Source organism: Gracilinanus agilis, chromosome 5 (assembly GCF_016433145.1).
Source record: "Gracilinanus agilis isolate LMUSP501 chromosome 5, AgileGrace, whole genome shotgun sequence".
NCBI lineage: Eukaryota > Metazoa > Chordata > Mammalia > Didelphimorphia > Didelphidae > Gracilinanus > Gracilinanus agilis.
Genome location: NC_058134.1, coordinates 131064567 through 131087878, shown reverse-complemented (window position 1 = coordinate 131087878; position 23312 = coordinate 131064567). Strand labels below are relative to the sequence as shown.

The 23312-nt window shown below is 36.3% G+C and overlaps 1 protein-coding gene across 15 annotated transcripts in view; it reads right to left on the bottom strand.

The window, feature by feature from the left end:
- Positions 1-2451: 2451 nt before the first annotated feature.
- CADPS2 (calcium dependent secretion activator 2) overlaps positions 2452-23312 on the bottom strand; it is a 694484-nt gene continuing 673623 nt past the window's right edge. For all 15 annotated transcript variants that reach the window (XM_044678498.1, XM_044678502.1, XM_044678507.1 and 12 more), the window contains 2 exons: positions 11996-12100; positions 2452-3403 (listed from right to left, as the gene is read on the bottom strand). In XM_044678498.1, coding sequence (XP_044534433.1) covers positions 3221-3403; positions 11996-12100 — 288 coding nt within the window. In that variant the 3' untranslated portion in view covers positions 2452-3220. The remainder of the gene's footprint in view (positions 3404-11995; positions 12101-23312) is intronic.

Below are 23312 nucleotides of genomic sequence, written 5' to 3'. Positions count from 1 at the left end.
AAGAAAGAAAGAAAGAAAGAAAGAAAGAAAGAAAGAAAGAAAGAAAGAAAGAAAGAAAGAAAGAAAGAAAGAAAGAAAGAAAGAAAGAAAGAGTGTAGCTACTATATCTCGCCTGAGACTGCAAATTTCATGCGGCCAGGGACTATTTTGTTTAAGTTCAACCTTGTTCATCTCCTGCCTCCCTTTTACCAGTGTACACAGTGCCCTGCTAATAAATAAATAAGTAAACAAAATTGTTGAATTAATTCATTTGTGACCTTGAACGCAACTTCGAAGTGTGGAAAGAGAACTTCTGCAATTTGTGAAAGTCTCGGTGTCCGTTCATGTAAAACAGCTCCGCTGAAGGGTAGATATCTTCTAGCTCTCTCTCAATGACTCTCACTCAAGTTTAGCCCTGTAAGGTAGGTCTGAGGCTTCACTTAACACATTCTTCAAATCGCTGTACTACAAGATTCCCCACACCACCAGTTCTTCAGGGTTTGATGCATAGGGGGAAAAGAAAGTGGGTGCAGTGCTAATGAAGAGAGCTTTCTTCTGGAGTGCCCCTTTGGATTCTGTGGAGACAGTTTTAGAGACATTCAACCCAAGTCAGTAGTGGATGTAAATGTCTTTTAGGGATATCGATCGTTTCAGGCCATTCAATGTGCAGGAAGAAGCGGGAATGTTTAACAATGAAATTCTCCTCACTTTCCTAACCACTCTCACCCATCTCAGTCTTCTCTGTATTGACAAATTTCAGAAGTCCCACTCAGGCCCGAGGTGATTTAGCTGGTTTCTGTAAATATGAGTGCCACCAGGCTGGCCTGATGCTTCACGCAAAGCGTTCTCCAGGGTCCCAGACCCAGTGGGAGATTTGGGGACAGTGTGAACCCTCTGCTGGGGACCCCAAGGAACTAGGCAGCGGGGTCACTAGTCCCACCTGAGACGTACTCGGGTTGGAGCCCTTAGCAGATTTCTTTCACTTCAGAAGTGACTTTTTGTTACCTTTCAGAGATGACACTTAAGCGGTTTCCCCTGTGAGTACCAGAGAGCTCAGATGAAAAAGAGAAAGGAAGGAGCAGCGACTAAGGATTCTCTTCCCCCTCGCCCTGCTTCCCCTCTGATTTCAGAAGCTATAAACCCCTTTCCTACTTGGCCTCCTGACACCACCTTTTCCCTCTTCCCCTTTTCTCCCCCTCTATTCCCTTCTTCCTAAGTCCTGGAAGAAAGGTCCTTTAATATGAACACTTACCCCACCAGCATCAGGAGATCCCTTTTACTGACTTATCAGGAGTAGAGAAAGAAACTACTGAGACTTAAAGAGGAAAAATCCTTGAAAGCAGAATGTAAGCCACAGCTGGATCCCCACAACTTTACATTAGGCCCTTTATGTTTCTTTCTTCTCTCTTGAATAGGCATTAATATTATTTTTTCTTTACAAAGCCCATGCTACTACCCTTTTCTCTCTCCCTGTTTTGTCATTTAAACAAACCCATTCATTTTAGATACCAGCGTGTAGCTGATATTTTCTCCTTATTCACTTAAATGTACAAATGTGAAGTGGGATAGTGAAAAGGGTGCTGAATTTAGTGCCTGAATACCTAGATTCAAGTTCTGGTTCTGGCACCCATTTGGTACAAAATCTGGAAGACGTTGGCCAAGTCACTTAATTTCTTTTAGTAAAATGAGAGGGTTTTATTATGATGTTATCAACTCTATTTGTGATCCTACTTTTCTCTCTTATATTCAACACTAATTAGGTAAAGTATTATTAACCTCTACTTTTCTACCAACATTATCTGGTTAGAAGACACACCTAATTCAATATCATTTTTTATAGATGTTCATTTTATGGACCCAGCAAGGTTGGGTGATTTGTCATGAACATGTGACCCATTGTCTCAGAGTACATGAGATTGATAAAAATAAACCATAAAACTCCAGAGACTTAGGTCCTAATACTAGTCTTATAATCAAGATTGTACTAGTGAATATTTTAACAACAGTCTCTCAAAAAAATTGTCAAACACTCTTAAGTTTCAAGTGCATTATTAACATTTTCTTAAGTCCAGACTGATCAACAAAACAATAATACCTCAATTGAGCTATGATTGTTGATTTTTGAGGTGTAAATCTTCACAATGAAAATTTAATGATTGGTTCTTTTCCAACATGATTCTAGTTGGTTCCAGCCCACTCCTCCTTGTACCTGTTAGCCTCAGTTTCCTTATCTGTAAAATGATTGAACTAAATAATCTACAGGTTATAAAATTTTATGATTATGGAGATACAGGAATGCCCTACATTTCAGAACCATCAAAGGATAATTTCAAAACAGAGATAAATAAGGGAATTTAAGATCTGAATATGTTTAGTAAACTTTTTCTTGCTACAAAATATGCCAAATATATTCATTCAAAAATTGCTAATACCATTTCTAATTTAAGTCAAAAGCAAATTAGATGAGTGGGATGTTTGAAATACTGAAAACATCTTTTAATTGTTTTTCAATCTATACAAAGTTAGATAAATACAGAAGTATTCATGATACATTGTATTACTTATTGCCTGCAAACTCCTGCTGTTACACAAAGAAAGAGAAGTTTGATGTATTGATGACAGCTCCCCTCCTCCGGACCTGGAATTCTCTTAAACTTGCCAAGATGAATATACAGAATGAGCTAAGACACAAGACCATGAAATAGTCTAAGCTGTAGGTGTGTTTTGCAGTCCTTTAAGTCCACTAAAGCTAGCTGTATACCAATTGAGAGTGCTAAGAACCTGGATTAACATTTAATACATATCACACAACATGGCAAATTAACTACGTAACAGGAAACTTACATGAAAATTATAAATCTGAAAGTACACCATATTTTAACAAGGGCACTGAATAATTGGCACAGTGATGAATGACTTCTGGTCACAATTTGAGGTACATATTTCTGTTTTATGCACAAGATACAATTCAATGGATGTAAAGAAATAATGTTGAATTCAAGAAATGAAAGGTATACATCTCAGTCACAAATGACAGCAAAACTCAGCTCTGTGTCAAGCTGGTTGGAAGGAGGGATAATAGTATCCTCCTGAAATCCTTGGCATTTTTGGCCTTGCTTTTACAGTCATTTTTTAAAATAGAGAAATGAAATACAATCATTTGTATGTGGTCAGAACCCTAACATTAATTCTAGAACAAAATTAACAATGTTAAGTCACTAGTATAGAATCTATTTTCTCTTCATCCTTCTTCTTCTTCCTCCTCTTCATCGCTGTCTTTCATTGTAATGCCTTGCAGTCCTCCTCCATCAGAAACAGAGGCTGTAGCTTCCTCCACAGTTAAGCGACTGTGAAGAGCTTCGTAGGTCTTGCTGTTTAGTGTTCCCTCCAAAACACCTTGTAACCGGAAGTCTCTGTATGTTTTCTGGGGGGGGGGGGGGGGAGGGAGATTTCCTTAGACAATTTCAGTATTTTTCTTTCCTGGTAATATCATAATGTATTTTCACCTAAACATTCTAGATTTCACTTAATGATTCCTTGCTATAAATTCATCAATATATTTCCCAATAACTCTAAGATATGACCATATTTTTTGATATGTCCACTTTAACAGACACTTGAATTCATCCCCATGCACACTTGGCTCTAGTCATTGAGCTATTTGCTTTATCTTACCAGCTTCTAGGCCTCCATACCACTTCTTGAAGTCTCCTCATTTTGCCCCCATATGCATTCTCACCTTCCCCAGTTTCCCAACATTCCTTTATGTGTTAAGCACCACCACCAACCCCAATTAAAATGGAAGCTCTGTGAGAGCAAGGACTGTCTTGCTTGTTTATATTATTATACCCACTGTTTAGTTTAGCACAGTGCCTGGAACATAAAATTTAATAAATTCCCTTCCTTTTTTTCTTTCTTCCTTTCTTTATTTTCTACATGTCTGTCCTTCTATCTCATCTATCTATCTCATCTATCTCATCTATCTATCTATCTATCTATCTATCTATCTATCTATCTATCTATCTACTGGATTGTGTCCTTATGCATCCTGGTCAGATCAATTCAATTTCAGCAGCATTATTAAGGTTCTGGTATGTGTAGGGTCTTATGTAAGGAATCTTTCTTGGTACGTTCCTGGACCTATAAGGTCAGAAAAGTAAAGTACACACATACACATATACATATATTTATAGTATATATGTTACTTTGAAGCACTGTATCTAGAGGGATGCAAACCATTACCACTATATAAAAATGAAGCTTTGTTTTGTACAAATTCAGGAATTTGTAGGACTTACTTTAAAATAAAGGGCAACCACATTCAAGTTTTATATAAGGCTATTCTACAATAATCCCTTTCCTCATTCCAAGCAGAAGTAGAATTTAAACTTGCTGAGGGCAGGTTGTTTTTCATTTTGACTTTTCATCTCACTGGCATAGTGCCTTGCAGTTAGTGAATACTTAAAAAGTGCTCATTGGATCTGGATCAGAAATCTCTTTTCAAATAATAATCAGTTAAATATGCAGTAGTGAAGTCACCAATTCAACATTTATTAAATATCTAATCGTAATGGATTGTGTATTTAAGGTAAAAAGGGACCTTAAAGATCATCTAATCCAGCCTCCTCATTTTTTATATTATAGAGGAAAAAACTAAGGACCAGAGAAATGGAGTGCCTTGTCCTGAGTCACACGCATAGGAAGTGATATATGCAAAGCACTAGTCATAAAGATGATATTAATCATACTTACAGAAATTTCTAAACTATAATTTTAATACCTTTTGTTTTTGCATCACTTACATAGACCTCTATATACCTTTCACCTCTCCCAGAAAGTTATCCCTTATAGCAAATAAAAAAAGGAAAACAACTCTGCAAAGCCAATCTATACATTGAGAAGGCCTTATGTTACATGCAAAGTTCCAAACCTTTTGATTGATCCCCACCTCTGCACTTAAGCAAAGGAAGGAGTATTCTCAGTTCTTTTCCCTTTCCCTTAGTGACGATCTTTCTGTTTTAATGTTGAAAAATTAATTGCAATTCTGAGTCATATTAGGTTTGGGTAGGGGAAGGGGGGCTAATCCCGATAACTTTAACTTTGCATAAATTTTCAGACTCCTAGAATTACATAATACAATTCCAGGTGGCAATATGTAAATATTTTTCAATTCTTCAGTTTTTAGCGATAGCCTTCTCATTCCTTTTTTTAAATGGAGGAATAGTCACAAGTTTGTCTGCTATATACATTAATTCTTCCTCTTTGTGCTTTTTTTTTTGTATTTGTGCTCTTCTGAAATATGACTTTAAAACACACACATTTTTCAGTGTGTTGTATGTTGTCAAGTAGAACAAATACTGTAGAGCTGGTTTCTATGGTGATTCCTTTAAAAAATAGAGAGAGTTTATAGACACTTAAAATGCATGTCACCTACACACCTTCCCTTTTGTTTACATTTCAGTTTAATTTTCCTAATGCTGATTTTCTGAGGTTTTAAACTAGGCCTACTTTCAATCCTAGCATTTGAAGTTGGAGGAAAAAGTTCATTTACATTTCGGAAAACCTCGGATTGGGTAAACAAAAATGAAGAAGAAATTCAACCCAAGGGGGCAACTAAAAAAATAAATTTCTTTGACATTTAAAAACTTATTGTTGTCAGATCAGAAAACCTAAAAATTCAGTTTCCTATGTAACTGCTCAGAGTACCTACCCACCTACTCCAGGTTCAGAAATATGAGTTCTTCTAGCAATTGTTGTTTGGAGTTCTAACCTTTGTGATGTGGTAAGGGAAAAGTAATATAAGAGGGAAAGAAGGGTTTTAGATACTCCATAACCTAGTATCCAGCAAATAACTTTGAGCAATGAATTGGCTCTTTATAAGTGATTTCATCAATGGGACTGGAAAGACTGTAGTATAGTAGTTGGAATTCTACTGGAATTCAGGGAGACTTGGATTCAAATCTTGTCTTCCACACTAGTGGAAAATCACTTAACCTCTGAGGCTTTCTTGTATTTATCTCTAAAATGAGGGAAGCTTGATTCAATGATTTTTAGGAAGGGAGTGCTAGGGCCTCCTTTAACTAGTTCCTGAGCCCTGAAATCATTTATACCTCAGAAATCAGCAACTGTTAAAAGCCAGAGCTTGATTTATTGTTTTCTTAATTGTCTAGATTTAAGAAAGTGATGGAGAAAATGTTAATAATGAAGATTAAATTTAAAAGTGTGTCATGTTCATTTCTGTCCTATCATCCTGCCCTCCTTCCTCCCTGCCTCCCACCATATTCTCCTGCCAAAAAGGCTAGTTGCTAAACATTTGCCAGCATAGTCCTCCATTTAAGGTCCTGTTAAGTTCAAAAATCTTTTAATTATTTTCCTAACTTATGAGAAAGGCCAAGAGAGACACCTTGTATCTAGCTGGGAAGATGGAGAGTCATAGTAGAGTAGTTTTGCCCTTGTCAATGATGCATATGCTTCCTCCCTCATATATGTCTGATTTTGGAAGGAACCACTTTCAGTTATAGCCCTGTGAGACTGTCAAACAGCAGAGGTGTCTTAGAGATGCTACTATGTAATCTTGTATAACGTCATGGCAAAAGTGACTAGTATGCTGGATTGGAAGCCAGAAAATTCTGGGCTGAGATATTGCCACTAACACTTATGAACTACATGACAGAAGGCAAGTCATTTAACTTCTCAGGAACAGTTTCTTTACCTGCAAGATGGGCCCAGAAATATTGTTAGTATCTACCTGACAGTGTTCAGTGTGAGGCTCAAATGAGATGATATGTAGAATTATCAAATTTTAAGACATAATATTTTAGATACTATTATGATATAAGGGGTTTTGATGTCATGTCTTTCATCCTCCATATATTTTCAAACATAAAAGCAATTTTATATAGAAAGCTCAGAATCAGATAATTTCAAATCCTGAGTTTCTATTTCAGTTGCTTAAATAAAGTGATTTTCACTAAATTGTAATGAGTCTTTTTCACTAGTCACTTATGTAATATAATAAAATGAATAGACACTGCTTTCATGTGTGTCTTAATTTCAGATGATACTAATATCCCATTCTCTTTTAGAGGCTATTTTTTGTTCCCGTATGGATGAGCACATTTATATTAACTCAAAAAGTGAAATCAAGCAGCTAAATTGTATTTAGAGGCTCAAGAATAATTTCGTAAATAATCCAAATGTTCTATCATTCAACTTTCAGGTCTTCAAGCTTCAAGGAAAAACTGTTCCCCCAGGGATATGTGCCTGATAAAAATGAGATTTAGTAATACATCTTAATTTAGTAACAGTGCTTTTATTTTATATTTTCATTGTAGCTCTGCTTATTGAATAGAGAGATAAGTTTGTGGTCTGGAAGACCTAGGTTCAAGCCAAGTCTTGCCTCTGAAACATACTAACTGTGTGACAAGAGAAAAGTTAATCCATCTCTCACTGACCCTATTATCTAATTATAAATTACCGAGGAATCACCAATCTGCACAAATGGAGAGTTCCCTACCCCAAATAAAATCTCATGTCTGGAAAAAGAAGTGTTTGTTTTTTAAACTTACCATAAAGTATTAGGTCATGATTGATTTTTGTCATGTCCTTGACCCATAAACCAATTACAATTTATATTGTTGCCCTAGTGGCTTATACATTTCTAGTATTTTAATTGTTTTAAAGGGAATAGTTAGGAAGGTAAGTTGAAGAGCTGGTATTCATTCATTCCTTCATTTAAGTATTTCTGAAGAGTTCATTCTGATCCTGTAAACATCCTCTATCACTGACAGGGAGATCTGTTCATCTTCCACTATGAATGGAACAGATTCTAAGTCACAATCGCCTGCCAGAGAGCCCTCTCTTACTGCTCCGTCCTCCTCCATCCTCTCAATTCCACCTACATCCATCCCTTTCAGACAACTACACAGGGAAGTGGATGCATGCCTACTGCTTGTCATTCTTGTGATGTTGCCTTTATACTGAACTTTAATCTCTTGCTCACTTGGATCATCAGCAAATTAAATATTATAAATAATTTAATGGACAAATCTTTCATGGAAATCTTGTTAGGGTCTGCCTTTAAAAAATGAGACATAGTTATAATAAATTAATCAGTTGACTTCTAAGCATGTATACTGGCAAAAAGGAGAGTCGTGTAAGCTAGAATGACTTAGGTGAGCACTATATGATCACAGAAATATAGCAACATTTGAGTAGATCCGATCTATTATATCTGAGAAAATGGCCTTATGAGCAAAAGATAACAACATTTCTGGATTTTCTGTCACTCACTGAATATACTAATGAACAAGCATATGAATGAAAAACATTTATTAAGCATTATTATATGTCAGGTATACTCTAAGTGCTTATTTACTAAGCATTTATTATGTGCCAGCTACTATATCAAACACCAGGGATACAAATATATACAAGTAAAATAATACCTGACCTCAAGGAACTTGCATTCGCATGGGGGTAGAAAACATGAAGAACTATTAAAGGGAAACAGATATGGCACTTAGCATCATGGTTTGCAAATGTTCAGGAAGTGACATGGAAGCTTGTTCTGGGCAAGATGGGCTGAAAGCATTCCTGGGTGGTCCAGGGAACAGAGTGCAGAGATCATAGTTTGAAAATGGCCCAGGAATGAGATAGAGCTATGTAGTTGCAATATGGTCAATCTAGTCCTTGAGAGTAGGAACTCTCTTTTGCTTTTCTTTGTATCTCCAGTACTTACCCTGCACAGAGTAGGTGCTTACTAAATATTTATTGTCAGACTAACATGTTTTTTTTACACATATGGAGCAAAATTAAGTTGGTTGAAGAGAAAATAACTTTGGGAACTAGTGCTGGTTTTGTAATGTCTAGGTTATTCAAAAACGTTCCAAATTCTTTGGGCAGAGATCATTTTATTAAAAACTATATAGGTGGCCATGTTTTAGAGAAAATTTTAAAGCCCAAAATGTTTCTATATGACACACTAAAAAAACAGAAAAACATTTTTTTAAAAATTTGGATCACAGAAATATAATGCCCTGATTAGGAAATTTTCTAAATCTCTCTTTTTTAATACACCTGAAATTTCAGTTTTAGGTAGTTAGCTGTATGTGTGTATATATCTATACAGATGAGATACACACATATACTGACCCACAGTATGCATATACACATGTAAATATATACACATGTGTAAACATACATACAGATTATACATGTGTATATATGTCAGCACACATATATGTGTGTTTGCATGTATTATAGCTAAAGTCCAGAATTTTCTAATATTAAGATACATTTTCCCCTTAAACATTATCCAAGATCGAATTCAAAATAATATGTTGAACATAATTGCCCTCATTCTCAATTGAATAATTTTAATATTAGTCTTTTAAAAATATTTTTCTTTCTATCTTAGAATCAATATTGTGTATTAGTTTCAATGCAAAAGAGTGAGAAGAGCTAGAGTCAGGGTTGAGTGACTTGCCCAGGGTCACACAACTAGAAAGTGTCCGAGGCTAGATTTGAACCCAGGACCCCCTTCCCCAAGTCTGGCTCTCAATCCATTAATCATTAACGTTAATCCAATTAACATTAGTCTAGTCATTGACAAATTAACTGAATACAAATTTTTGACTTCCCTAAATATATATTTGATCAGAAGATCATAGACTTAGATATGTAAGGGGACTTGGAAGCTATCTAGTCCAACCCTCTCAGTTTTTCAGTTGAGAGAACTGAAGCCCAAGAAGTCAAGTGATATATCACTTGAGATAGGGGACAGAGGCAGGATGTGAACCTGAACTCTTTTATTCTCAGTCCTGTACTCTTTTTGCTATACCATATTAACTCTTAAAAAAATCTTTTACTTTCCATCTTAGAATCAATACTCTGTATTGGTTTCAAGGCAGAAGAGTGGTAAGGGCTAAGCAATGGGCATTAAGTGACTTGACCAGGGTCACACAGCTAGGAAGTGTCTGAGGCCACATTTGAACCTAGGATCTCCCATCTCTAGGCTAGACTCTCAATCCATTGAGCCACCTAGCTGACCTTGAGGACTGCTGGCTTATACTATCATGAATAATGGTTTAGAAGGCAATTCTAAGACATCAAAACAGTTAAAACCTTTATTCATGCAAACATATTGTTTGTTTGTTCTTTTCATTAAAAGAAGTTATAGATTTCCAAGTCCTATTTGCAGAAACAAGGAGAGCATAAAGGAGAGGCAGAGTCTCAATGTAGGAGGTAAAAACCACTGATCTAAGATTCTGTGTTTGTTAAGAAGATACTAGTTGGTAATATACACTAATATTTGTGAATCAAAATATGACAAATACTAAAACTGCAATTGTGGTTGAGGAATTATAAAAGTGTAGCTCTAATTCTGTCATTTTCTCTGTTTATACATAATCCTGACATGTGCAAGCATATTTTTGGGTCTCTATGTTGTCATCAAGGAAAGGTCCAAAGGTTAGGGCTAAGATTTATGGAATAAAGCAGCCTATTATAGTTAGTATAGAGAAACCAAGATAACGATGAATGATGTTTAGGCCAGTATCTATTAACTTCATCCTTAGTATAGCCTTATTTTTTTAAGTTTAGCCAAAATTTGCTTTTAAGTTTCCATCCAGATTTAGCTATGGACAAACAGAAAACTAAAATGAAGATCCCTGCACTGTTGCTAAAAACAGAAATGGCTTTCTAATAGCATCAAGCTGGGTTTTTAGCCTTAACTAGGAATTTTAGTTCATGGACTTCAAGACAAGAAGACACAGGCTGGTAGGGAGGACATTATTTAATCATAAGTTCCCCTCATTGCATGGAAAGTTAGTTTTTCTAAACCTTTATTTTGAAAAAAAAAACCCTACACATTGAGATAGGCTAGCATAGAATGAATTGCTTGGGGTTTTTTCTTTGCATAAGAATTTGCTCTAATTGCTCCTTATGAGGAGCTCCATAATGCATTTTCCCCAAGTCCCAACCTAGGATGGAGACAAGCAACCAGTTAGCGTTTGGATAGATGCTAACTGATTAAGAATGGTTCATTATGAACCAAGGTCTTGACTAAAGCAAGTTTAAAAGGCATTCTTTGTGGCAGAATGATCATAATTTGTATGGTATATTATATTAAACATTCAAATTACAAAAGAAAAAAGGGGGAACCCTATACATTATTGATATCTTTCTTCCAACTTGGGTCCTGTACTTAGAACATACTTAAATGACTCACTCATTCAGTAAGTTACTGAAGTGCTTAAGTATGGCTGTAACTTGAAAAATGAAGTTCTTTGACATTCCCTTATAGTTATATTGATTAGTTCAGACACAGGAGAATGGAATTGCCCAGGAATTAATAAACTGCAGCAATATATTATCTTAATTTCAGATTCAAATAACTGAGGATTTTCTCAAGGGTAAACAAAAACATAATCTAGAAGAGGTAATTTAGTGATAGAATGTATTAATAAATGTCCCATTGAATTGCTACTTAGTCACATTTCAAGATTTAAGAGAATTAGGTTAACACATAATTATCTATGTAAGTTATAGAAACATAATTATTTTCCTGTTTATGTGTGCCAACTAAAATAAACTTGTGATGAATTAGAACATAAGGAAAAATGAGTAGATTGTTCTATTTTATGTAAATCAATGAAATTGATCAGTGTTTCTCTCCACTCAACTTTTTAGTATTTACTTATTTATGTTAGCATAGATGGAACCCCAACCTTGAAGTCATGAGTTCAAATTCTGCCTCTGACGCTTGTGGGTTGTGAGACAATGATCAAGTCCCTCTTAGTGCTTGCATGCCACTCTCTATAACCATAAGTTACCAAGAAGTTGCCAATTTGCATCTGTGGTGGGTCTTTCCACACTGGGATGTCCCTGTACTTATAAAGTCAAAGGTCTACACTTTGCTCCAAAATGCCTGATAGAATATTCTTGTGTCTCTACACTTTTCCATCTTTTGTATCAAACAATGATAGGTCATTACATTCAAAGCCATTTTGTTTACCTTCACTATCTTGATGAGAGTCTTCAGTTGGTAGATGTGAAGCTGAAGATCTAATCTATCCGCCAACCACACGGAAATGACTTTCATGGAGCTGCTGTACCATTGCTGGAAAGAAGGATGGGGTAGCAGGGCAGAGGGGAGGAAAAGAAAACACACACACATATACATACACACCAAAAAAAAAAAAAAAGCACACACACACATGCACACACACAAAAACACCTCTGCAGTATTCATTTAACAGATTTGGTAATGAGGGGTAATGAAACACTCTGAAATGACCACAGATCAGCACTTGAAGTCAATAATGCTATAATTTCCTGTTAAAAGAATTGCATGTTTTGCTAGGAAATCTGCTAACTTGACCTAGACTGTGCTTTACATGAATTAGCACTAGTCTTTCAGCTGCAGAATATTCACAGGGAAACAGAGCTTTGCACTTTGCAGCCTAGTAGCCTGCTTTGTAAGCTGTAAGTAACAATGGGCACTAAATACATGTTTATAGCAATGAATAGCCTGCTGAGGCAGCAGGGGGAAAACCAGCTAAATTATTTTCAAAGAGAAATTTTGCATCACTTCAAGGTTTCCATGCCATACTGTAGAGTCCTAGAAAAAAATCAAATGGTAAATGTCACCATGGCACAGAGTCAAAATCTTCTGATGCCTTTCTTTTATTTTATTTTGGAATTATGGCAAAAAAAAAGCACCCCCAACAAAAACATCTTTCCATTTACAATTGAATCTTCAGCCAGACCTAGACCTATTACTGCGTTAGGTTCGTCTCAAATCCTTCAGACCCTACTAACAATGAATAAACCTTCCCTGGGATCTGAGGAACCTTGTCAGGGTAGTATTCTTTTTGAAATAAATGACTCAATGGCTGTCTGCTGCTCATACAGCAAGAGGAAAGAGTTTTCTTCATTTTGGAAGCGATTTAGTTTTGGGAAGAGTTCAAGTCCTTGCCCTGTTTATTGCAGGTTTCTCTCCAGGAGAGGGACTGAAATCCTCCCCTAATGCAATTTCCTGCTTTTTATAATGTCCAAATTTGTGTAAATAAGAGAAATTCTGGGTCTACGTGTGCCAAAAGGGCAGTACGGAAGTCACAATTCACATGTTAAATGAATTCAGTTTATAGCGACTGTAACTAGGCTCCGGCAACTCAAAGAATACTGCTGTTTGTGAAGAGAATATGTTACAAGAAGTTAGATTCTAGACAGTATTTGGGAAAGGACAGGGTAGCTTATACAAGGATTTAAGGAATCTTGTATACATGTGCTATAACTGTGTGTGCTTTTAAGTTTGCTATTATATGTGTGTATATATGTAAATATGAATATCAAAATACAAAGAGGTCAATTAAAAAAATCTTTTTATAAGTAATAACACTTTTTGAGGGGAAGGGGGATATTTAATGCAATCCATTCCTGGAGTTGTCTCAACAGAGAAAGTCTGATTTTCTTAGCATTTTGACTTATGTTTATTAAAAAGTTGCTCTTACATATTTTGATCTAACTAGAACAATGGTACTTTAATTATTAGTTTCTGAAAACAAATTGGCTTCATATGTCATTATACTTTTAAATTAGTGTACAGAACATACACAAAATATGGGCTAAGCTAATTAAGATATGGACTAACTGATTTCTAAAACCTATAATGTCAAGTTGATAATGAATGAAATTCATGCTACTTAAAACACAATTTGTTTTCTTTTGCCTATTATTCACAATCTACATTTGCTTTCTCTCCTCATATGGTTATAGTCTTATTTTTATGAGATTTCAAAACAGTAGGAATAATAGGATTTAAGAAACTAAATGCTCAAACTATTACAAATTCAACATGTTTAATAAAAATTTCAGTGAATTCATTTGATTATTTCTGCTAACACTATACAGTAGAGTTATTCATTTTTGCTTCTGTCATACTTATTTTTTATCTTTGCTAGTTCTCATTATTCTGAACATCAATATCGTGACTTCTCCTTTAAAATAAAAATAGACTTTTCAATTTTGTTAATGAACATATATACTATTTGAAGAAAAGACCTAAGCATCAGAAACAGGATATAATCTGGTCAGATAAGAAGAGCAGACTTAAAATGATAATACTTCCTTAGGTGAAAAATGACCCACTCCTTTGAAAAGTGAAAATACTTCCTAGAACAAATGCTAGTATAAAGTGTTAGTTAAAACCTGCTACATTTTCCTATTTCTGTACATATTAGTGCTAACCACACTTTTGAAGACATACCTGAGAAAATCAAATAATGTTGCAATATAACTCCATACCTAGTCTTTTTTTTAAAAGAAAGCCTCACCCAGTTTAAACTTAATTTAACTTTATTCCTCTGCTGCACAAATGTGATAATTACTATGAAGAGATAATCAAAAGCATATTTAATATAAAATAGAAATTAGTAATAACTATTAGATCCTATGACTAAAAAAAAAATCAAAGTCTATGGTGGAAAGCATTTTCGAGGGGGGGAAATTGTCAATAGATTCCCTAACACTCTCAGAAATAATACATCAGAACTGTCACTGAGTAAAAATGCTGAAGTAATATCAGCATCACCACACATCATACAGAGTGATTATCAGCAAGGAGACACGGCCACTTGCAAAAGGGGAAAGGGAAATTTCATATACTAAAATATAAAGGTCATAGAATCTTAAAGAATTTGGTGAAGGCTAGCAAGGAGTCCTGGGTTCTGCTCTGGAAAAGCAGCAGATGGGCACAGAATCCTTATAGCCATTATGGATCAAGACATGGAAAATTCACTCTCATGACTGCTTCTTGTGAACCAAACAAAACCAAACAAAACAAAACAAAAAAAAGACAAAACAGAGGCAAGGAGTTTTCTATTTGTGGTGTTGCAATTGGTGTTTAAAATCCCAGGTCACAAGCCCCCTTTGGGTCCTGGAGTGCAGTAGGTTCTACTTTTGATCATTGGGAAAAGAAAAACAGTCTCAAGTAGATTGCCCTCACCCCCACCCCCACCCCCCCAAAACGTCTTGCAGTAGGGCCAATTTGTAGAAACGTTCAAACGTCCAGAAAACATCCTTTCATTCTGAAGTTATTATAATAAAACATTTGCTGGCTGACTATTCACTTTTTCCTTCAGGGGATGGCAATGAAGGGGCATAGCAGTCCTCACTGAAGTCAATGGCATGGCATTATTGCTTTATTCTTTGCTGTGGTCCACACAGGAATAAAGCAGTTAAGTGTATATTATATATTTTTTCCACATCAATACATGACAGCAGCCAACCACTTTAACAGAAGAAAAAAAAATATGTATTTTTTTTTTATTCATGCTTCATCCAGCTCCTGTAAGGGCATGCATTACTCACTTCATTTTCCTGAGATATCTCTTTTAAAGCAAAAATAAAAGAAAAGGAAAGGCTAGGGTTGACTCTGTGAGACCCCTGTATTTATTCACACTTATTGTGCATGACTGTAGACTGGTAAATCATATTAGCAGCCCGTCTCCCCATCAAGCTGCTACTTGCTTTCCAGCCCTGGGAAGGTTCAACAAATCAACAGGAGCACGGAAAACAGAACATCAGTCTAATCTAGTGTTTAAGGTGAAGTTTTCAAACCCAATCTAAGGAGATCTTTAGAGTAAGCAACAAGCTGAAGGGCCCAGAAGGTGGTATTGACAATGAAAGAGTGTTGAAATATCGAGGAGCGCCGCGCTCGTGCATTTTTAATAACGCGAGGGTCAACAAGGACACAACTCCCTCAGTGCCAGTAGTTGCCACTGACTATGGAAATTGCCACACTAGGGCTATAAACGCTTTCAGTTCATCAGCTTTCTTAAACAGTTCATCAGCTTTCTTAAACACCCTAAACCCCCTCGGCGGACCTTTAGTCTTGAATTAACAAACCAAAGCAATGAAAGAGGGTGTAGTCTGAATGGCTGGCATTGATCCCCGACTGTGTCAGCGCTGCTACAGGCACAGAAAAACTCTCTCCATTGTCAATAGAAATTGACAAACCTCCTCTCCTAAATAGTACAGCTGAGCCAGGCTGGATACATGCAGCTGTAAAGGGCTCCACTCTCAGGGTCCAGAAGCACTAACAATAGAACAAGCATGAGCTCTTTGTCAGTCCCAGACTCTGCAATTTTCTAACAAGGATTAAAGTTGTTTCTCGGCAGTTGCTGGTGAAAAGAGATTTAGCAACATACCGTGCTTTCTTCATGCAAGTTAAAGAGAAGTAGTTAAGGAATTTCATTATTCCGCGGACCATCGGGAACACAAAACAAATATATTAAATATTCCCCATTCCTTTTCCGGACTCGTTTATTACATTTTTGGGGGAGAAGGTTCCGATTAAACAGAACGACTCCTCTGAAAACAAGGACTTCGGGTTGATTTGGGAAGTTCTGTTTATTTTATTTTTATTTTTTTTTTAAAAAAGGTGCAGCTGTTTGCCACCTGGAATGAGGACTCAATATATACTAATGTACAAAGCCTTAGACCTTCTGGGGCTGATATTCCTAAATCTGAATCACAAGACCCCATACGGCTTATATATGTTGGCTGTTGATAGTAAATGGGTTCTGTCAGAATGTTGTTTCTGATGATGATGATAAAATAAAAATAGCTGCTTTGCTGGGGCACAAATCTGTGACTTATTTTCTGCTTAAGTCTTTAGCTTTTTATTGATTAGGGATTGGTATGACCAAGACTATGTTTTTCATGTCTTCCAGCTATGCCTTTCTCAATAGGTGAATTAAAGAAAAATACATTTTCCAGAGCTTCAAAAGAACTGAAGGGCTAAATTTCCACATTGTGTATGTGGAATACATTTTCCCAATTATTTCATCAGATGTAGGTTGTTTCTTGAGCCTCACTAAGTTGAGAATTACACCTGGAAAATATCAAATAGTGATTCTGGTCTCCAAAGTATGGTTTTAAAATAAATGACAGGGTTTATTATTATCATCATCATCATTATTATTATTTGGAAACACAAAGTTTTGATGAAAGTATAGAAGTCATTTGATTCATGAAGATACCCCAAAAGATTTAAACTTTAATAAAGTGTTAATAATAAATGCTAATGATCCATTCATTACTTTTAAAGTATTTTTTTCAGTATTACTGCCATCAAGTATAACTAAATTTATACCTTCTATCTATTTTTGAGTCTGGAAGTGAAAGCTATGAAGTCATATAACAACCACCCTTTTTACTAACTCGAAGTTTGACTTAATGAACATGATAATTTTTTTTTCCTACTGAAGGTATTTCCCTGAAACTATAACTCAGTTTCAAGGAACAGAAAGGAAACTGATGTAAAGAAATGTTGAATTCAGCCTATCAAGTCCTCAATTCTAGAAAGCATTCAACTCGACCTTTTATAAAGTGGCATTGTCCAAGGAGGACCCATTCCTTAGAATATACTCTGATTTTATCTTCCTGGTGAAATATAGAGGACATGCACTGATATTCCTTCCCTGGTTTCAATCCCAAATGGGCAACTTTGGAAGCCCTTTTCCAGTCATACATGACTAATGGATTGGTACTGTGTGATGACAAAAAAATTCTTCTAATTGTCTCTAGAGTCAGAAGAACTCATGATTCAGGAGGTACTGAGATGAAACGGAGTGCCATCATTCTTTCAATCTCTTTTCCTTCCTGAGAGTGAGTGAAATAAGGCCTGTTGTGAGCTGCCAGCTCAGGGAAAGGGTGGCTTCTCTTTGTCCCACTAGTCTACTATGTGTTTATGGGCACGTGACACCTCTATTTCTTTTGCATTTATTCTTTCCTTATTTTAGGTGGATGAGTATACTGGAAGGCGATTGTATGATTTTAGAAAATTCATCAGAGGTCCCTCTGTGATAGTAATTCCTGGCAGAGTGGTAGTGGCCAATGACAGTGCGAGCACCTATTATAGAAATGGTGGTAGCTTTTGGGATCACAACCCCTCATGACAGAGAAAAATGAGTTATGAATTGTAAAAAAACACCAATTTTCCTAGTGCAACAGAACTACACCCACAAGGGGAACTCCATGGAAAGAAAAAAGGACTTATGGAGTCAGAAATAAAAGGTGCCTTTTGGCCATGTGTTCTGTATTCATCACCACTGTATTTCAAGTTTGAGCCCACTCTCCCCAAAGATCTTGTGCATGTAACAGAGGCATGCACCCCTGGGTTAGGGGGAACTATTTTTGAAACTAATGACTTCACTATATTTTTTTCTCAATAACCCTTATCTTTCATCTTAGAATCAATACTGTGTATTGGTTGCAAGGCAGAAGAGCTGTAAGGACCAGGCAATGGGGATTAAATGACTTGCCCAGGGACATAGTTAGGAAGTATCTGAGGTCATATTTGAACCCAAGACTTCCCAACTCTAGGCCTGGTTCTCAATCCACTGAGCCACCTAAGTTATCCCTTTGCTATATATTCTTAATAAATTCCTTTTCTAAAAGCCAATTGAAGTTGAAGACTGATTGTCAGCAAGGAAGCACTCCATCGAGACTGGAAGTATCAGTACTATAAATATCAGTCCCTTAAAGTTACCCCTAAAATCCTGAAAGTAATCAAATCAATTTACCATGCCAGTGTGAGTTGGCATTTGAAGAATAGCACTGAAGGTGGATTTTGTATTACAATAGCTGAAATTTAAATTTGGAAAATCTCAGATTTCAGGTCCAATAATTTTCGTGCTATATTCTTTTAAAATAAAGTCATTTTATGTACCAGACAATGTTTTATGTACCATACAATGCCACCATAATGAAGTGGGAAGTATAATGGATCAGGAAATCTCAGTTAAGGCCTTAATTCTACAACTAACAAGCCATGTGACTTCGTGAAGTTATTTCACTTTTATGTGGCTCATTTTCTTCATCTATAAAATGAGAGAGTTTGACTAGGTGATATCTACATCCTTTCTCATTCTAAATCCTATGATTCTTATAAGTTTATCTCCAAACTGTTTCTAAAATCCTGTGAGGCACTATATAACTTAATTTTAGATGTACACAAAAGATGAAGCTACCAATTCAGTGAATAGTGTGAGTAGGGTAATATTCATATGGCATACTAGAGTTTTTTTTTTTTAAACCCTTGTACTTCGGTGTATTGTCTCATAGGTGGAAGATTGGTAAGGGTGGGCAATGGGGGTCAAGTGACTTGCCCAGGGTCACACAGCTGGGAAGTGGCTGAGGCCGGGTTTGAACCTAGGTCCTCCTGTCTCTAGGCCTGACTCTCACTCCACTGAGCTACCCAGCTGCCCCCATACTAGAGTTTTATAATTGTTTATTTACTTCCTTAGCAAAAGTGGAAACTAAAATTGCTTTTGTATTTTTTCCCAAAGTTTGGTTGTGACTTATTAATTTATTTTACATTATTCCTCCTTTATACTCCTCATTCCAGCCAAATTAACTTATTTATACATTTCATCTTTGACCTCTGTTCATATGCACATACTCCCCTTGTATGGAATATTCTTCCTCCTCACTACTCTTAGCAAAATTCCTAACTTTCTTTAGAAAATAGCTCAAGTGCAAAAATTTGGAAAATGAGGGAATGTCCCTCAACTGGAGAATGGCTGGACAAATTGTGGTATATGATGGTGATGGAATACTATTGTGTTATAAGGAATGATGAATTGATGGATTTTTAATAGAATTGGAAAGACCTCCATGAACTGATGCAGATTGGAATAAGCAGAACCAGGAGAATATTGTATACAGAGACTGTAACATTGTGGGATGATCAAAAGTAATTGACTTTGCCACTAATAGCAATGCAATGATCCTGGAGAATTCTGAGGGACTTATGAGAAAGAAAGCTATCTACATTGAAAGAAATGTGAGAGCAGAAATCCAGAAGAAAATATGTGATTTATCACTTGTTTATATGAGTACGTGGTTTGAGGTTTTGGTTTTAAAGGATTGCTCTTTTACAAAAATGAATAATATGGAAATGGACTTGAGTGATTATAAATATATATAGAGAGATATCACATCTCTATCTATCTCTATCTATCTATGTATCTCTCTATCTATTTATCTATCTATCTATTCCCAGTGGCATTGCTTGTCAACTCCAGGAAAGGGGAGGGATGAGGGGAGGGAGAAAACATGAATAATGTAAACATGGAAAAAATTTAAAAATTAAAAAAAAATTTAAATTAAATTAAATATAAAAGAAATAGCTCAAGTGGCCCCATACACCCAAGGTCTTTCTTGATCTCAATGAATCCTAGTTCTTTTCCCTGCCCTGAACCATTTTGTTTATTCAGCACATATTTGTGTGTGTATAATACATATGTATGTATAGAAATACATATGAAGTAAATTGAAATATATATGTATAAATGTATGTGTGTATGTATACATACAAACATTTGAGGGCATATATTATTGCCACATGGGAGAATGTAAGCTCCCTGAAGACAAAGATTATTTTGCTTTCATCTTTATATCCTCAGTATAAATGTGCCTGGCACATCGTAGGTACTTACTTAATAAAGACTCATTAGGTTAAATTTTTGATGTGCTCAGTTCAAACTCCTACTTTCTTACTTGTTCCATTATCATAAAGATTTCCAACATAAACTGAAAACAGACCAATGCAGTGAATTAAATAATCACTGAGCCTTGAAGTTTGGAGTTCTAGAATTTTCAAGAGTCAATTTTCTTACTAAGTTGGATGTCTGAAAACATCATTTCATTTCCTAATAAAGTTTACCTGTCATAATTTATTGGGGGGTAATAACTCTCTCAAATCAGCGTAATAGAAAATTATTCTGATTTGTCATGCATTTTGACTTCAATATGAAGAGAAGAAAGGAAATGAAGAGTACTATCATTGTTATGTTATTTAATGTTTCTGTTTACAAGAACATTTTCTAGGTCCCAAAGAAAGCTGACGTCTCTTTGAAAGGAAGGACCGATGTTTTTAGAGATGAATAAATAAGATTTTTACCAGGAATTGAGAGACTATCCCAAAGGGTTCAAGTGTTCTTGAAATATCCACAGGAGCAATGAAGGAGAAAATGCTTGAACACTAAGCAGTCCTCAGTATTTTAGAAAGCTTTCTGCTCTATCTCCATGACAGGAGAAAGAAATGAATCCAGTCAACTGCTGAACAGACTGTTACTTACAGTTGAAGGTAATAAGCACTAGAGCCAAGTATTAGGTTTTGCTGTGGGAACGAATAAATAATGTGTGTAATACAGTGTAAAGAACTAACAGATGGAAACAAACACTCAAGTGACTGTTTTTTCTTTCCCCTAATGAATGAGTTTTCTTTGGCTAAATTGAACTCTGAACTTCTCATACTTTCTTCTAGTACTTTCATAGTGACAAATAGCAGGCTAGGGTCACAGAGAAACTGGGGAGGGGGCTGTTCCACATATGAAAACACAGTGTTTGTTATTTTTGTTCAGTCACGTCCAACTCTTGGTGGCCCCATTTTGGGGTTTTCTTGGCAAAGATACTGGAAGAGTTTGCCATTTCCTTCTCCAGATCCTTTTATAGACAAGGAAAATGAGGCGAACGGTTCAGTGACTTGCCCAGGGTCACATAGCTAGTAAGGTTCCGAGGCCAGGATGGAACTTGTGAGGATGAATCTTCCTGACTCCAGACCTGGTACTCGAACCACTGTCACACAGATGTCCAAAGGCATAGCCACATATGAGTATATATTAGGTCAGGTCTGTCTATACATGTTTAGAAGGAAGTAAAGTAATACATTAGGGCTGTAAGCAGCTTTCCTCACAAGGATAGTTAGTACTCTAGCCACGGTTCCATTCGCTATTCTGGCTTTATTTTAGAAAGCAGAGAGACCTCTTGATTACTCAAGAGGAAAAGCTGTATTTCTAATTGGTGACATCCCTCCAATTCTAGTTACAGCATCTTCTGTTAGTCCTGGTGGTAATTTTTTTAAAGCAGTATCTGGGGGGCAGCTGGGTAGCTCAGTGGATTGAGAGCCAGGCCTAGAGACAGGAGGTCCTAGGTTCAAATCTGGCCTCAGCCACTTCCCAGCTGTGTGACCCTGGGCAAGTCACTTGACCCCCATTGCCTACCCTTACCACTCTTCCACCAAGGAACTAATAAACAGAAGTTAAGGATTTAAAAATAAAAAAAAGCAGTATCTGAAAGGTATCTGAAGCATGTGACCAGTTTGTGATAAAGGAAGCAAAGGGGAAAGGAATAAATATTTATATAGCTCCTACATTGAGCCAGGTAATGTGCTAAGCACTTTACAAATGCTATCTTATTTGACCACCAAAACAACCCTGTGAGATACATCTCCATTTTACAGTTGAGGAAACTGAGATAAACAGAGGTTAACTGACTTTCCCAGTCATACTGCATGAGTGAAGTCACATTTGAATTCAAGTCTTCCTCACTCCATGCCTAGTGCTCTATCCACTGTGCTGCCTCTTCCTAGATCTTATAGGAGGATGCTTATTACTAGTTTAAAAAAAGAATAAAGAATAAAGGAATAAAACCTGTTATTCCACTGGTCCTAGAGATTCCTGGGGAAGAGACTTTCACTGCCACTACAAGTCAGAACTTTTTTTGAGAAGTTTATTTATAGTCTTTGAGAGGTGACTGGGGTACTTAGAGGTTAAATGATTTGCCCTGGGTCACACAGCCAGTTTAGGTTACAGGTGACACTGGAACCCAGGTCTCCCTGACTATGAAACTAGCTTTTTATCTACTATACACCATATCTCTGAGAGGAAAAAAGTCCAATTAAATTCACTTCTCTCATGATGCAATCCAAATTTCCAAAGACAAATAAGTAATATTTTAATCAGCTCAGGTTAAAAAACCAGGGGCTCTGTTAGTGTCCTACATGCCATTTTGCATACTATTATTTTTTGGAAAAAGAATGTTTCCATAGTGCCTTGTACCAGAATGACTGGGCAAATTGGGAAGCCAGGGCATTATAGCAAAATCGATGCAGTATAGGAAAGAAAACTAACCCCTGGCTCAATCCAATTCAATTCAAACATTTATCAGGCACCTGTTACATATGGGAATTTGGTTTCGTGAATATAGTCAAGTACTTTAGTTAAGTCAAGTGTGTTTATTAGGCACTGACTGTGTGCTAGGTACCATGCTAAGTGTTTGGAAATAGAAGTACAATTAGAAAAAAAAACAGTTCTTGCCACCAGAGAGCTTACATTTTGTTAGGGGAAGACAGACAATTCATAAAAGGAAGCTGAAAACTGGAGTAGAAGTTGGAGAGATGAAGGTGTTGGGCTGAGAGGGCAGAGGAGAGAAAATCTTGAGAGTCAAAAGTGCAGCCTGGAAAGGAGGGAAAATATGGGGAC